Genomic DNA, 17595 nt, shown 5'->3' with positions numbered 1-17595 from the left:
TTGCAGGTTTGGTGATTTGCAGGTCAAAAGCGTTAAAGTTTTTTAATATATTTCAATTGCACTTCACTGACTGCATTTCAACATGTAGTTCTACAGGGACTCGCTTGTCTGGGCAAAGAGTCAAATTCTTTTACAGCGGTGCAGGTGTTAAAGTTATATGCCACCACCATTATTTATGTCCACCTTCAAGTGAGATTTATTTATATATACACCTCTATATGCAATGATGGATAGCTTCATATTTATATCGACATCCGTCTTGGTCTTATACCACTGTGTGGTGATTTTTCTATTGTTCTAGGTAATGTACTGTATTTCAATGTGGCTCAATGTATCAGCCTGTTAATGCAAGTGTCTCGTTTTTGAAACAAAGTCTCTAAATGGGTTTGAAAATTTGCCAAACGTGGTGACAAAGCTGCTAGGCTGACAGTGATGTTCGTCTTACAGGAAGAGCAGTGTCACTGGTGATGAAGAGTCTACATCCCTTGTTGAACACGAGGGAGTCCTGACTGGCTCATCACTTATTCTCCTCTGTGGCATTTAATTCTTCTTTTTCTTGACACTCTTTGACACCTAGAATCAAGGCAGAGTTTGAATCCTTTCTGACAGAAATGTAACCTGCAATAAACTAAACCATGGCCCGTAACTGCTGATGCCTTAAAAAGACCAGTCTCGGAGTAAAAGTTCAGAAAGAGTTTATGTAGCATCTAATGAAGTTGGACTATGGAGAGGCCAAGGCAAACATGACAGGCAGAGGAGTGAATTGTTGAAATAGTGAAGCAGCATTGCTTCTTTTTTGTTAATTTACATAAAGATGGAGGTGGCAAAATGTTGATAAAAGTGATAAAATATGATACAAAACTATGCAAATTAAGAATTTGCATATGTGAAATAAATCGTCTGTGACACTTCACCTCACATTACTGAAAAGTGAAAGTCAAGATAAAAAATAGTAACTTTTAAGGAAGAAGTCGAAAAAATAAATCTATTGTGCTCCAGCGTGATGTGGTTAAACCAGTATGTAGGCGTCTACCTGCTGACAGATGACAACCTTCACAATTTTACATTTTTGGCATTTCACCAGCGAGCTCATCCAGAGAAGCTTAATGACGGGTGCAGCCAAAGAATAAGCCTCAGTAGCTGGATCATCAGCGTGACAGGCAACTGCCAGTAAGGCCAACACTGATCCTTGAATGATCGTAAAAGATGGGGGGGTACAGGGACAAGAATCAAAGTAAGGGATAAAGAAAAATGTTATTCACATTTATTTTCAGCAGGTTATAGAAGTTAGGTAAAGGAAACTCCTCAGACTTGAGGGGTAAAAAATGCTGTCTCTTTTTTTGCTGAGAAACTGTAGGAGACATTGGGCCCAAGAATTTCATTCAAAACATATTTTGAATTAAAATGTATGGAAAGCGACTTAAAGATGTTTTTCTCAAGTCTCGAAATGCAAAATCTTTTAGCGGATGAGGAGTTGACAGTAATGATGTAAACGTGTCCCTGTTGGGGATTTCACCCGGCAAACCAGCTGCCAGTTTCTACAGACACTTATATTCTGATCTACTTTAAAACTGGGACAATTCTTTATCTTTAACACTGACTTCAGAAACAGCGAGGAGAAATGCCATCTGGCAGAAACACCATTGAAATTGGTGGTTTGTGGATTCTAGAGAAAGAAAAAAAAAGAAAAACAATAATTGCCTGAACCGATTTCCCCCAACTGTACAAAAGTGAGGTCAAAATATCTTATAAACTGGTGCTGCCATCTTGGGCTGTTATGTAAAACCTGTGCTATAATGATTGGAGAGTGGAAACATAGGTACACACGATCATGGCATCTCACCTCATTTTTACTCATCTACTTTTTGGAGAACTCCATTTGGATAAGGCAACAAAAAAGTACCGCGGAGAAAGAACAACTCCTTTAAAAAATGCATAACAATAGCGGGTGGCAAGGGAGTAGCAGGAAGCAGTTCAAATAAATGAACTCTTGACTTGGAGGAGGAGGAAATTGTGCAGTAGCTTTTGATTTCTCTGCATGTTGGAGCATCGTGCATACAGCTGTAGTGAGAACAATTCTCTGCTTATTTAGCCTTTCCAAAACCACAAGAGCTTAAGTATGAATTTAACAGTGTTTTATCTGCCCCGGCGTCAGGTGAAGTAATAAGCACATCTGGTTAACAAGCTTACTACCTACTCTGTGAGGTTACAGGTTCCATTAGTGAAGACACCTGCCATAGTGAAGGCTAACATTAGCAGCCCTCAAGTATTATTAGAATTAGTTTGTACTCCAACAACCAAAGCCAAAAACTGACATCGCATTGGTTTGTCAAACACAACTGTTAGCCTTCATTCTAAAGCATTTTCTTTTGTAATGGCAAAAGTGAGGCATATAATGTGAAATTACAAACAATGAAGTGTAATGTTATTGTTACATCTCTTCCGACTACACCTTGGCTAAGAAGATGGTCGAAATCAAGTTGCACTTACAGTATATGTTGCACTTTGTGGTTTGCCTTTTTTGAAGCTAATGTACCTACATGATTCTTGCGGTTTTGGGTTTGTACCCTCATGGTTAGATGCACTTATTGTAAGTCGCACTTATTGTAAGTCGCTTTGGATAAAAGCATCAGCTAAATGATATGTCATGTAATGTGTAAAAACAGTTATATCAGAATGAAATGACTCCTAATTTACACTTTTCCTCATCATATTCACAATTATCACTCGCTTTTGTTTTTCACTGCAATAGAGGAACAATCTTTTTCTTTATTTCAATGTATTTCACATTGATCATTTACTGTTGAGGATGCTGACTGTTTTCCTGGGACATGCAGATTCAATCTCAGTTGTTTAGCACGATTTGTGTTGCCATCGTGTAATGGATGGGATGCCTTTCAGGGGTCTTTATTTTAAAACAAATCATCTGGAGACATTAAGAAATGTCCAGAGACACTATCTACATTCAACACATGAATCTAACACTACAGCTTAATTAGCTAAATAGCTGCAGTTGATCAAATCTTCAGGGGATGGTTGACATTTCAGACCTTATCAGCCCCCTATAGAATCCCTATAAAGAAAGGTTTACAGTGGCAACAGTAACTAAGTGACACAGTTTAGCGAATGATCATAATTAAATTGCAGATGTCAGTTAACTGTTTAATCTGCAGAGAGAGATCCTTGGATGTTGGGAGAAGTTGAAGCAAGACGACCCGTGTCTGAGTTTCAGGCTGTGGTTGCTGATGACCTTCGATTGACAAATGCAAATGCAACAGCCTCAGGTTTAAGGTCTAAGGTCTGCGGACACTTCAGTGATTTCCCTATATACTATAGCGCTATACAATCTTCAGACCCAAGTTTACAACTTTTCAAAATAAAAGTTCTGTAATTCAGCTCAATATAAAGCATTGCAGCAACAAAACAAACATTGTGCTTTTACTGTGAGGGTTAATTTTAAAGAGGAAGTGATTTTATAAATGGTGTTGCCATGACAGAGATCAACACATGTGACACCTGTGAATGGTGAAATAAAAATAATCAAAATCATCTGTGATTTTGACCCGCGGTTGCTGTAGTTTATCCGAGGATGTAGATGAAGACGTGTTCATGTCGCTCAACAGACTGAAGGCACACCGTACACCCTCACTGATTGACTGACGGTGGCCAGCTGTTTATTCAATTTTTTTTTATTTTAAAGGGCCAATATTGTGTAAAATACATTTCCTGGGCTTTTACTAACCGAAATACTTGAAGGGGGTCAGTAGGTACCCTCAAAGTATGAAAAAAGTCACTTGGCAGACTTTTTCACTCAGTCCATTCTAAGAAATATGTTATCGAAACGTCTCGTTTCTTACTTCCTCCTCTGTATGATGTCACTCGGGATCGCACTCATCTCTCAACCCCACCCAGCCGGTACCAGTCCAGCCTCCGAACCCACCACCCCCGCTCCCCACCACCACCTCTCCACACCAAACTCGACACTAAGCAGACATGTTGCTGAGCTAGCAGCTTGTTAGCTACCACAGGCTAACCACAACAAACAACACTGAAGAAACACTGCAGTGTGGAGGGATGCAAGGAAGAGAATATATCCGTGCACATTCCTCCTAAGAACGTTACTGTTCGAGACCAGCGGTTACGCTTTATTTCTTCTGACGTGCAGTGTCACTGTGCTCAGTATGGAGTAAAGTCTACGTTACTCCGTATTGAAACTCTGTTGTGAAACTCCGTACTGTAACTCGGGACGTTACTCCTACATTGGCCATTTGTCCTGATAAAAGGATGGTGTAACTTACCGTTCAGAAACATCCTGTTGTAACCAACTGTAAATATGTGGCTGTTCTTCTATAGCTGCAAACATAACGTGACTTTCAGCTGTGTTTACCAGAGAGATCGTAAATACGCCAGAATGAGACTGGTGATAAGCCTGGTCGCGTGTCACTCAAAGTGCAGTCAACCAATCAGAGGAGGGGCTCAAGAGGCGGGCGAAAACAGCCTGTTCTGTCTGCAGCTCCAGAGAGAGGCCATGGACATGGAAATACACATTGCAGCAGTTTTTTCCACTTTAAACCACTGATATATCATCTTAGGGGTACCAATACCTCAAAGTAAATCCCAGAAAGGTGTAAAATATGGGCCCTTTAAACATGTTGCATGTCCAAATTGCACCAAACTCTGCATTATACTTTCTTGGGCGATTTACAACACACATGTTAAGTGTGAAGCCACTAAAGGTTTGCAAGATATATGTTCCGCATACATACAGACAGACAGAAAGATATTGTTCATTTATTTCATTAAATTCAGTTGTTGATGTTTACATTTAATTTAATTACTAATTTATGACTTAATTTCATATTCAAAGCATTATTTTGGCACTTCACCCGAATACTGTTGCTAAGCATTTAGAGAGAGAGCTACTGTAACTGTGTGTGTGTGTGTGTGCACATTTAGAAGCAGTACAGTGTTCATAGTAAACCTACAAGGTGCCTTGTTTGATTCAGAGTCAGTTCAGAGGAGCTGCTCTGTTCAGAAGTCAACAGCTCCTACACCTCCTCAGCTCTTTCATCCTGAACCTGGCAGGTATCTTATGTAAAAACCTTACCTCCGACACAGATCAGGCTCAACACTCCCTTGTCTCACTATTTCTCTTTTTTCCTGGATCTTTGTCGTTCTCTGTCTGTCTCTCCTTCTGTCTTTTTTCTTCTGTCTCTTGCTGTCATGAGTGTGGTCAACTTGGAAGACTGGAAGTCTAGTTTTTCTTATCAATAGAAGAATGAGCTTTAGTTCTGTGGTCACAAGCAATGCTAGCAACCACAAGATGGGCGAACGATGGTCAGATTTTTACACCATGTAAATTATCTTGTCAGAGTGAGTTCATAAGAAAAAATGTGAAAACAAAGTAGAATAAGAAATATATATGGAGCGACAGAGGATTGTTTTTCTCACTCTGCCCAGCTGGTTGTTTTATTGTCCTCACTGAGACTTTTCACAAATAGAGGTTTTACAATTCTGTTCTCATTAGAAAATGTGCCCCTTTGTTGTTTCAATGCCAACAGTAAAACCAAGGAATCCAGATAAGAGATTTGTAGCTCAGCAGGTTCAGTGTTATCTTGCATTTCATTTGCACTTCAGAGATTTGAAACCGCATGAACCCGACTGTTTCCAGTATTCTCTCTGAAGCAGCTTTAAAGTCAGATAAAACACTTTTTTTACACTTTGACAACATCACATGTTTTGTAACTGCTTTTTAAGCACTTCGCAGCTGCTGTATCACACTTACTGTATATTGAAAGAGTTATTCAAATGGTCAAAGAGCATTTTTATGGATAAACAGAATTCTAGATGTTTTGTGCATGATTTTCTACACTCTCACTTGTATTTTACCATGACATGTTTGGTGCTGCATCTTGATTAGCCTTCAGATCATGACCAGAATCTAAGATATTGCACATAGCTGCATCCATTCTTCCCCTGCTTCATATTTACTCCCTTCTTCTTCTGTATTTATATTTTGGGGATTTTCTGCAAAAATAACACAGGATCCTGTTTCATTTAATGTTCAATCATGTGATATCGGGAAAAGGTTTAACAAATTACTCTGTGTTTCTCTTTCTCTGCCCTGTCTTTGTTTTAGTAGTCCAGCATATAAAGCGGAGAGACATAATCCTGAAGAGAGAGTTGGGTGAGGGAGCGTTCGGTAAAGTCTTCCTGGCAGAGTGTTACAACCTGAGCCCCACCAAGGACAAGATGCTGGTGGCTGTCAAGGTACGTCTTTACTGTGTGTGTGTGTGTGTGTGTGTGTGTGTGTGTGTGTGTGTGTGTGTGTGTGTGTGTGTGTGTGTGTGTGTGTGTGTGTGTTGAAAAATCCATTACAGCAACATTTGGGGAATTGTGCTTATTTGCTTTCATGCTCTGGTATCAGTTGACTGATGCCACTCTCACATCTGTGCACTAAGAATGAAGCTGCAGGCAGCAGACAGTTAGCTTAGTTTAGCATAGGGACTATCACAAGGCCCCACAGTGGGTATCATCATAAATCTACTGATCCCTCTGACAGTCGATACTGTTCTCTAGCCCTGATCTAATGCATCTGTAAAGACCCTGTAAACCCCACTCTCATAGCAAAGAGCAGAGAGACAATCTCTGGCATTTGACTAGGAACACAATGCTAACACGGGTAGGGTCTCGCTTTGGTTAACGCCAAGATGTTTTATTTTATAAATGTTCCTCTGAGATTCTGCTCCATGTTGACATGACTGAATCACATCATTAATGCAGATTTATCAGCTGCACATTCATGCTGTCAATCTCCTGTTCTACCACATCACAAATAAGTGCTTCTGGATTTGCATCTGGTGTTTGTTGAGGACACTGAAGTTTACTGAAGACGACTTTTGCTTTGTGACGTGGATTTTTATCATGCTGAAAGTATCCATTAGAAGATGGTCCACTGTAGCCATAAAGAGATGCGCATGGTCAGCAACAGATTGGCTTTGGCATTCAAATGATCCCTGGTTGGTGTAAAGGGGCCCACAATTTTTGCCAGGAAAACCTTCCTCACACCATCACACCACCACCACCAGACTGGACCGTTGACACAAGGCAGGTTGGGTCCATGGATTCATGCTGTTGACACCAAATTCTGACCTCACCATCTGCGTGTCTCAGCAGAGATAGAGCTTCATTAGACCAGGCCACACGTTTCAACTGTCCAGTGTTGGGGAGTGTGTGCCCACTGCTACCTCAGATCTCTGTTCTTGGCTGACAGGAGTGGAACCCCACACGGTATTCTGCTGTTCTAGTCCATCTGCCTCAAGATTCAATGTGTTTGTTCCTTCTGAGATCACACTCATCTACATTGTCTGATGTCCCCTGGCCTGTATCGGCATGATGTTATTAACTGCACGTGATCATTGCTGTGTATGAGAACACCTTGAGAAAGCTTATATGAATCCTTTCTGGTCAAACTGGCTTAATAGGTTACTTTGTGCAAATGCCTTGGCCTGTTCAGGTGACCACCCACCATATAACTGGTTCCTATAGAGTATGTGTGAGAGGTTCATGTTTTCTCACCTTAACTGCTTTATTTATTCTGCTTCCAAATTCAAATAGCATTGAATGTATAGAGATGCCTGGGTTAGGGTTGGAGTTAGGGGTCAGATAAATGCCATTAATAGGGCCTACCAAGCTTTTTCAGGTTCTATTCAATTAATTTTTATTATTAATGCCTTTACTTTTTACATTAACTGACTACCCAATGTGCCAGCTGCTGCTCAGAAACATAATGTCATGTTGAAATTGCAGTGCAATGAAGTTTTAAGTTAATCATGCAGCCTTTATGTCCGTAAAGATGGACGCTATGACTGCTCCCCAAAAGTGATACTGAAAAATCTTGATCGTCCTCTGGTGACTTTCTACATTATAGGTCATAAACCCTTCATGTTAGTGGATAGGACATGGTTCTAACTAAAAAGTCAGAATATACGTTTAATACATTTTCCTCAAAGATGGTTTCAGTCATTGTAGGTAGTTCTTAACACACCAATATAGTCAAGTGTTAATTTCTCTGGTAATTGTGATTAAAAGTGATTGGTTTCAATTAGTTTTGATGCAATTAACATAGCGAGAAACATTATGATTGACACCTGATATTGTGATTGATCAAGAGTGTGTATTGGAGGGATTTCAATACCATGGCCCCACACCGCAATCTCTACTGTATGAGAGGCCCCATGAGAGATAATTCATACTTATTCATACTCATGCACACAGCATCATTATGTCACATATACCCCACTATACTCTTACACAAACACTACTATACTCTCTTACATGCACACTCATACTCTGTTTTATTTACTATCACACTCTCATACACACAACACTGCTCTCTCTAGATATTATATTTGAAAAAGAGTACCAGCATATATAAGTGACTAAATAGTATTAAATAATACATGTGAACGCAAATAACCATGTGAAAGGAATAAAATGACAGTGAGTGTAAAACAGAATGATATGATATGTGAATGAGAATAGTAGTGTGTGAGAGTGAGTTTGGTTGAAAAGGAAGTAACATTGAATTCTCAGGTCCTAATTGGTTATGTTTGATGAAGCGTGGTTTCACTGACATGGCCTGCCCTCCAAATCAAGAGATCCATTCGGGAACATGTTGGACCCGGGGCCGCACTGCGCCTCCAGGGGAATGTTTTAAACTCTCCGATCATTACAATAATGTCAGAAATGCTGGATCCACAGAGACCTCCTGTAATACAACCACACACACAGGGACCTCTTCCAATGCAGCCGAGGAGGAAATGGGATGGTTATTCAGACCAGGTTCATCAGGTGCAGCGTTATCATAGAGGGCCAAGGGCACTTCCTCTGGTGCTCGTCTGACACCCAGGCCACACTGGCTGCGGTTGTGCCACGGAACGGCCGCGGATCGGCTTGTTTTTCATTTCCGGGTCCATAGCGGACACACTGCCTGTTATTAAGCTGCAGTTCAGCCGCCCTGCTCTATTAGAGATTCGAGGTCTCGCAGATTTTCCCCGCATGTGGTTCACAGAAGAATAGACAGAGAAAATTATCTTTCAGCAGTTGAAATTTTTATCTGTTAAATAAATGTCACAAACATACATTTTCCTTAACACTTCTTGTACACATTTCAAAATAGAAGCACTCCAGCACTTCTGTTGACTTAATCCATTCATTTGTTTTTAGACGCACAGCTTCATACTGTATAGTACTGGTATTTGTCTGAGTACATAGTAGGCATACCAGAAACATCACAAAGGCTGTAGTTAAAGGCTATTAAAGGTTAATGTAAAGAACTTCAGGTGATGGGCTGTAGGTGCTCTCTTTCTCTCTCTCTCTCTCTCTCTCTCTCTCTCTCTCTCTCTCAATCTCTCTCTCTCTCTCTCTCTCTCTCTTTCTCTTTCTCTCTCTCACACACACACTTACACACACACAAACACACACAACCAAGTGAATGATGCGCAACAGGTAAAAAAAACTTTTCCATTTCGGACCACTCGTCAAGGATGAAAACAAAATAGTGATGTATAATGACATCATCGTAAAAGTTCTATTATTTATGGCCACTTTCACGACAAACCCTTTGCTGGCAGAGAGTTACGCCCGGGAACACACTGGTTGTCCCGAGGCAGACAACGCTGGTTGTCTGTTCTTCACACAGGCAGCAGGTCGGCCCTATACCTGAACACACCTCATTGTATTGGTGGAAAAAATTGTAATGTCCTCCTCATTGCCATTTAATAGAAACAAAAACTGACCTTGAAAAAGAAGGTAAATAAGTAGAAATACTACTGATAGTATTATTATAATAGTAGTAATACTATTGCGACCATCTCCCTGCCATTCTAACAAAGCTGTAAAGTTTTCATTTAAATGCTCCTTGTTGGCTAGCACTGCCTAGTCGGCGAAAGATATTTTAAAACAGTCTTCCTGTTTGGTCAAACTCACTTTCTTTTTAATCATACTCTCTCACACAGAGGGCATAGTAGTGTGAGAGTATGATGGTGCATGTAATGAGAGAACAGGAGTGTGTGTGAGAGAGTACGATGGTGCATGTATGAGAGTATTGTAGTGTGTGTGAGAGAGTATGATGGTGCATGTATAAGAGTATTGTAGTGTGTGTGAGAGAGTACGATGGTGCATGTATGAGAGTATTGTAGTGTGTGAGAGAGTATGATGGTGCATGTATGAGAGTATTGTAGTGTGTGAGAGAGTATGATGGTGCATGTATGAGAGTATTGTAGTGTGTTTGGGAGAGAATTATGGTGCATGTATAAGAGTATAGTAGTGTGTGTGAGAGAGTACGATGGTGCATGTATGAGGGTATTGTATTGTTGAGTATACAGTGTGTGTGCAAGATTATGATGCTGTGTGTGAAACCAAGTATGATATCATAGGGCCTCTCATACTGCTTTGCAGACTCTGCTCCAAATGACATCAAAACCACAAAAGTTGTCCAACTTTTATACACAGTCTGCTCTGGTTCCACTGGGTGCTCCATTTGCTCCATTGTACATATCTATGTACCAGCTCAAAAACTATCAATCAGCCAAGAAACCAGCATTTACTGTGAAGCAAAGATGATATGAATGAACTAAAGCAATTGGCCGTGTGTGGCGGCTCTCAATGTCTTCACAGGGTTCAACAGGAATTTGTGCTTGGCAGCTCCCTGTGTGAATCTGAAGAACTGTATGAATGTGAATCAGGGTTATTCTGAGTAAGAGGTTGCAGACTAAGCAAACCTACCCAGTAAAAACAAACTACTGTCAAAAAGCTACCCTCTCCTTGACAACAGGAAAAGAAGTACAGGAGTTTTGTTGCTGATGATGATGATGTAGTGCCAGGCGGTCACTTCCTTTTCTTAGTATTACATAATAAACCTCTTGATTTTTTTTAAACACAACGTGTGTGCATCTTCATCTGAACATGTTTATGCCTGAAATAAAACTAAAGGTCAACAAAGGGAAAAATTCATTGCAGCTCTTTCCCTCAATTTATTGTATTCGTGCACTTGAAGGTATTGTTTTGGAAGCATGCCCAGACAAGAAACATTTCCTTAAGAGTGTGGTTTGATTTGGTAATAGAATTTTATGGCCATCTTACCTACGCTGCTGTACATCTCAACAACCTCCAGCAATTCACTACAAGCAGAGGACATATGAGTAAATGTATTTCTATCTCAAGGTCTTTCCATCTGTAATAATGTCAGCATCAGTCTGGGAAAGCAGGACTCAAGGCCAAGGAGATCAAGAGAAGCAACTAGCTGTATTTTCCTGTTGCTGATGAAGTGTCAAGAGTGTTTTTCTCTTCAAGTAGAGGAGGTATTTGATTTTATTTCCACCTCCCTTTCTAATACTGCCAGGCTCAGCTGACATACCATCAAGATTTGATATTTCATGTGTCCTTGATGTCAAAAGAGTTCAAGGTACGCCCGGCTCGATCCTGTAACCGATCTGATCAATAGATTGTGTATAAATTGTTTCTGTAGTGCCTAAAATTTACAGCTTGAGTGATCCCTGGCCTTAGAACTGTGTACAGAAGTATTGGTTCGATAACTTTTTTTTAAAAAGATACCAGAGAAAAGTGCTGTTGAATAGACTAGTTCACAGTTTAAAAGCTTTATTGATAAAGATGAAGGAAATATAACACAATCTGGTGAATAAAGCCCCTTTTGGTGTAAAAGAGGTATCATTGTTGTGTTTACCATCAACTCTCAGAAGAACCCACGAACTGAGCAACAACTCTCTATTCCTACGGAGTGGTCAAACAAGTGCTCAAACAACGTTGCCTGAAGGCAGTGATAAAGTACAGCTGTTTGGGTGTTAAAAGAATCATATGAGCATGATTGATCCTCCACATTTAAAACAACAAGACTAAAATACTTTTACCGAAGTGAAAAAAACATCTGGGAAAATGTGGGAAAAACTCAAAATCTCTCCAAAATCTTTTTTGTGTGAGTGTTTTTTATGCTTGACTGTGGTCGAAGCATTGTGTGTCCATAGAAGTAGAATGGAAATAGACTTATTCAATAAATCATGACGTATTAAGCATGTGACTCACTGAAGCTTCTGCTCCACTGAAGACACAATAAAGGGCAGCACATAAAAACATCAGAGCTGCATTGACTGACGAAGAGACTGTGACGTGCCTCAACGTAAATGCTTTATTTCCATCACATATCCCACATTGCTCTCCCCTGCTTGAGGGTTGTCACTCTTTTATAGCTAGTAGAGACTGCTTGGGAGTTCCGTGAGGTCACCGGATTCATTCCTATACCAACGTCAGACAGTGGAAGTCGTGCTTGTTAGCCTGGGGGTATTACTGATTCTTACCGCCTGCAGACTTTGGAGAAACTTTGCTGCTCTCAGTTCTGTAAAGTTTCACTGCTGTTAGAGATTGTTAGTGTTAACAATATTTTTGTTATTTGATTATGATAATTTGAATCTCACCATGTTATTTTTTTTATTTCTGCTGCCAATGCATTTACAGAATATCAGTTTGAAGGTGTTTGTTTATTGAATGTTAATCTACACATAGAGAATCAACGCACTCAAATATCCCAGCACTACACCTGAGTGTAGAATCAATAACTGTTTCACAAAACCCAAACTGTCAAAGTCATTGTCAGTAGTGATCCTCTGGGGACCATCGACGTCTGCACAAAATATCTTAATTCATCCAGCATTTATCAAGACATTTCAGTCAGGACCAAAGTGTTGGACCAACCGAACGATCAAATGGCATTTCCATGTCCAGAGCATTTTTACAGATTGAAGACAAGTGGGCGTACTGAGTGGATGTTTCAAACCGAAAGAGATCTTTCAAATTACAATATGGAGGGTAGCCGGAGAAACAAGAAGAGCACTTAGCATAGGGATGGAAAGTAGAAGATATGAGTCAATGCCATGCAGTTTGGGGGCAGGACACAAACGTGTCTCCTGTGGATAATTTGAAGTTTCCATGTCGGTGATATTACCCTAATGTGGTCCCCAATGTTATAAACTTGTAGCGTCAACAGATGAACACCAAGCAATGTCTAAATCTGACTCATTGTTTCCCCTTTCAGACACTGAAAGATCCCAACCTGTCTGCAAGGAAGGACTTCCAGAGGGAGGCGGAGCTGCTGACCAACCTGCAGCACGACCACATCGTTAAATTCTACGGAGTGTGCGTAGACGGAGACCCTCTCATCATGGTTTTCGAATACATGAAGCACGGAGACCTCAACAAATTCCTCAGGTTAGTTTTTTACTGACGAATCAGTCGGTTTAACCTTAATGTACCAGGCAAGAGCTGGAACTGAGCATTTGAACGGACAAGTTAACCACAGTGAGTGAAAGGTTATTTTACAGTGTCAAAATGTGTGTGCTACCTCAGGGCGTTTTCCGTCAGGGTATTGTTCTTTTAGATGGAATTGTCCACCAACTTATAAACAGTATGTAAATACAAAAGAGTCAGTAAGAGTCAAAGAAAAGTAAATTTGTTGAGGACAATTCCTTCTGCTTAAACAATATCCAGCTAACTTCACAGATTTCTGAGTTAGCAAACATGAGTGCTTTGGTGCTTTTGTTCTGTAATGTCAGACTGTACCGGGGGAAGTGACCTCTGATAAGCCTCAACAAAAGCGACATGATGCTGGTGCAGCGAGCGCTTTGGTAAAGGAAATCTTAGCTGGAAATGATGTCAGTGTGCACAAGAGGAGTCTGAGATAGAAGTCTGCTATTTCAAGTGCGTTGACAGCAGCTGTGCGTGTGTGTGGTCTTTCCTGTTTTTGAAGTTTGAGCTTTAATTGAAAAGATGACATGTTACGATTGAGTGCGAGCGTGTGTGCGTGTGTAGATTCAAGAGTGCGTGAGGAACTTTCTGTTGGGAAATCACTCTTGAAATGAAAGGCAATGTTGCGAATGATGAAATTCTTTCATGCAGGGTGCAAGACACGGCTGATTTTTGGTCTATGGGTCCTGTTGGTCACATTTAACAGATGAGATGTGCAGGGAATCAACAGGAGTGAATAGAGAGATTGGATGGGCAGGTCCTGCTCAACCTTCAGATATACAGAGGGCCGCCTGCCCTGAGTACAACACTACTCAATGTGTGTGAAGTCAAGCAAGAAGCACACACTGTAAGAAAAAAAGTACTGCTAATCCCCCTACAGTGGAGCTGAATTATTACACAGACACACAAAGCCAAGATCACTGAATTGCACAGCAATTGAGAGATGGAAAAAGAAAAGCAGCCTTAAAGAGGGAGCGAGAGAGCTGTAGTCTCCTCTGCTTAGTGCCTGGTCTGTAATCACATTGATGAGAGCGTGATAAGAACAGCAGGAACCTCTCACAGGAAATGAGTTCTTCATTGTTACCTAAAAATGCTAAGCAGGGAGAGAGCTCTCGACCCACAGTCAACCTGCTCTGGTAAATGTATGACTTGCAGCACTTTGATGAAATTCCTAAGCCTTGGTTAAAATTCCTAACGGGCGAGAATTCATGAAAATGCTTTAAATCCACCAAAGATTCTATACATATACGGCTTTATGTAACTGCATACAGTCTTATATAAATAACAGCCCAGACACCTCTCAGTTAATCGTAGGGATTTAAGCTGCTTTACTTCTTCTAGGTTATAGTTAATATGTTCATATTCCTAATAGTCACTCTTTATTATGCTAACTATTCTGAAGGGGTAGAGCAAGGTAACAGTGCAGCCAGGGCAAAGGTTTATTAGTTCTGTAAGAAGCTTTGTCTTGTTCATAAAACAGGCTGTCAGGTTAGAGTCTGCCATGAAGAACAGACACTAGAGGTTCCTATGTCCAGTTCTTAGAGCAAGACTGTGAGAAGAAAGCAATAACAACAAAGTTCTTCGATGAAAATGTGACTTCATGAGTAATAATTTTGGTTCAATTTGTATTTCTTCACTTGACTCTTTACTTGTGTAACAGTTACTCAATGCTATCTTTAATTATCTTACAGATAAATATGTGATTATACTGTCAGTAATTGTGTCACTCTGTGGTCAGTGGTTAGTGAAAGTTGCATACTCTCGCCTTCAAACAGAGACCAGAGAACTCATCATTATCAGTTCATTAGAGCAATCAACATTATTCTTTGTAACCCAGAGCCCACGGCCCAGACGCCATGATCCTGGTAGATGGCCAGCCACTGCAGTCCAACGGGGAGCTGGGCCTTTCCCAGATGCTGCACATTGCCACCCAGATTGCCTCGGGCATGGTTTACCTGGCCTCCCAGCACTTTGTCCACAGAGATTTGGCTACACGCAATTGCCTGGTAGGCAATGGCCTGCTGGTGAAGATTGGAGACTTCGGCATGTCCAGGGACATCTACAGCAGCGACTACTACAGGGTAAGACTTCAGGATGCTTATTTTTCTCCACCAGAATTTGAATTCTTCCATTGTCACCTTCCTCCCATACACTATGTTCAAAAGTAAAAACTCCCAGTAACAAATCATGCTTTGCTGATGTCCCCCACCATGCTGCTTTCTATATATTTGACTTGAGACTAACCTGTGTAACAGACTCATCACACAGCGTCCTTTCCTCCGGAGCTGCAAACTACAGTGAAAAGACATTTCCAAGAGGTGAAGACTGCTTCTCTGCTCTGTGTCATTTTCGTTGTTATTTTTGATTTCATCTTTTCCTTCCTAAGGAGACTTAGCAGCTCCCCTTCCCCACGTGCAACCCCCAGATCCCACACCAGCCATCATACGTTCGCTCAGGGTGGAGAGGTTTAGCAGTGTGGCAGAAGATGAGCCTGCTGAGCTTCCAGACTGATGCTCAGAGGCTTGTTTATATAGTTTTCTATTCATGTCCTCGCTACTGTTTAACACGATTAGCAACTTTGAAAGTTACGAACCAAGGCTGGAACTGCCGGGCTAAAGAATTTAGCATTTTGCTGGGTAAATAAGTGAATATTATGGGGTTATGGCTGCCATAGATCTGGCTCCTTGAAACAGGCTGCTCTTGTGTAATGACTTTAGGTGCGCCTGATTTTGTTTCCAGGCGTGACAGCTGGGCCAGTTCAGACTTTGCTGGGGGCAACGCCTGCAGTTGTGAAGTATTTGCCTGCTGGGGGGACATCTCTGTACGCATGAAATAATTAGTAAGGAATTTTGAGTGAGTTGTCTTTGGTACTTGGTGCATGTCTCCTCCACGCACACCATCTGTGTGGTCTGTGTATTATTCAAAACTGAAAGTGTATTGTTGAGCCCAGGTTGGGGTTGTGGTCGAGTGCGCATCTGTATAATCGAGCGTACCAACTGTTGTGGCCCAGAGTGGATATAGAAGTGTCAGTTTGGCACTGAGGTGCGGTGAAGGGGGGTCAGTGGCAACAGAAAATCATTACTCTGACTTTATTAAAAATAATTATGTCTGAAGCTCTCTGATCACAGCAGAGCAACTGTGGGTGGAGGCTGTTGAGACCAAAATAACAAAAAAATTTAAAACAGCAAACGTTTGGACAATTACATTCATGAATTCCAACAGTGACTTAGTTTCAAATAAGTTGCACTCTGAATTAGATTTTGTGTAATTTTGTGGACACGTCCTCCAAACAAACACTAGGCCAAAACAACACCAACACCAAACAGCTACATATCTGAGTCGTCTCGTGCTGTCCATGTGTCCACAATGGAACATATTTTCATAAGGAATATAACTGAGGACTGAGACAGGGCCTTGACACAGCTGGGCTGGGGTTGGAGGGGCCGGCATAGACTGCAATGACAGTAGAGAGAAACAACATTTTATGATGGTCACTTTTCACATGTAATCAAACAAAAAATAGTAGTTGTTAATTGAACTCCTATTTTTAACATCATAAATTAAAGTGTGGTTCATGAAGTTCAGAATTTGTGTCGTTTTCAATGCTAGTTAATGTTTTTTTATTTTTTATTTAATACCAACTAGTCTTATGCTAGGGTGTATTAAGCTAGATAACAATCAAACACAAACAAGTTTTCTCCTCCCCAACTACTGCAATGCATCTCCGTGACAACCGGTAGGACTATGGGTGCACGGCACAGTTTCTCTTTGGCCTCGCTGGACAAAATACAGGATAAAAACCTTGTTTCGGCCCAAAGAGCAGTTATTGCTAATTGGCCCTGAGGACCTGGTCACAGCGGATTTAGCAGGCAGATACTGCTCAGCTAGAAGATTTAATGGTTTAGTTGACTGTTCGTGTCTGAACAGAACTGAGTTAACTGTGTTCAGTCAGAGTGCAGAGAGAGAGAGTTTCTTCAGGTTAAGACCCAACATGATGCCTTGGAACAGTGTAAAATAGGAATTGTTCTGAATCTGTCTACAATCTCATATTAAACAAGTGTGTGGGCAGATATAGTTTATTAATGAGTGTCGGGGTGATGTGAGATAAAATAACTCACCGATACCCCTGCAGTACCCCACACAAGCAATATTCTTTAGCGGAAAGCCAGTGAAGGATCTTGTCCTTGACACTATGCCAGAGACTCCTGCTGGTTGGTCATGGCGTCTGTGCAGAACGGGTTGAACCTGGGGGCGCTGAGGTGAACCTCCGACCACATT

The 17595-nt window shown here is 41.0% G+C and overlaps 1 protein-coding gene across 6 annotated transcripts in view; it reads left to right on the top strand.

The window, feature by feature from the left end:
• Nucleotides 1-17595, top strand: part of ntrk3b (neurotrophic tyrosine kinase, receptor, type 3b) — a 167786-nt gene that overhangs the window by 133910 nt on the left and 16281 nt on the right. For 3 of the 6 annotated variants that reach the window (XM_034571640.1, XM_034571651.1, XM_034571621.1), the window contains 4 exons: nt 6140-6270; nt 13109-13281; nt 15155-15398; nt 15573-15635. In XM_034571640.1, coding sequence (XP_034427531.1) covers nt 6140-6270; nt 13109-13281; nt 15155-15398; nt 15573-15635 — 611 coding nt within the window. The remainder of the gene's footprint in view (nt 1-6139; nt 6271-13108; nt 13282-15154; nt 15399-15572; nt 15636-17595) is intronic. The other 3 variants (XM_034571671.1, XM_034571661.1, XM_034571629.1) reach the window with 2 other exon arrangements.

This window comes from Hippoglossus hippoglossus, chromosome 3, assembly GCF_009819705.1.
Source record: "Hippoglossus hippoglossus isolate fHipHip1 chromosome 3, fHipHip1.pri, whole genome shotgun sequence".
NCBI classification, from domain to species: Eukaryota; Metazoa; Chordata; class Actinopteri; order Pleuronectiformes; family Pleuronectidae; genus Hippoglossus; species Hippoglossus hippoglossus.
Note: the sequence above shows the minus strand (reverse complement) of the source record. Positions and strands in the feature narration are given on the sequence as shown.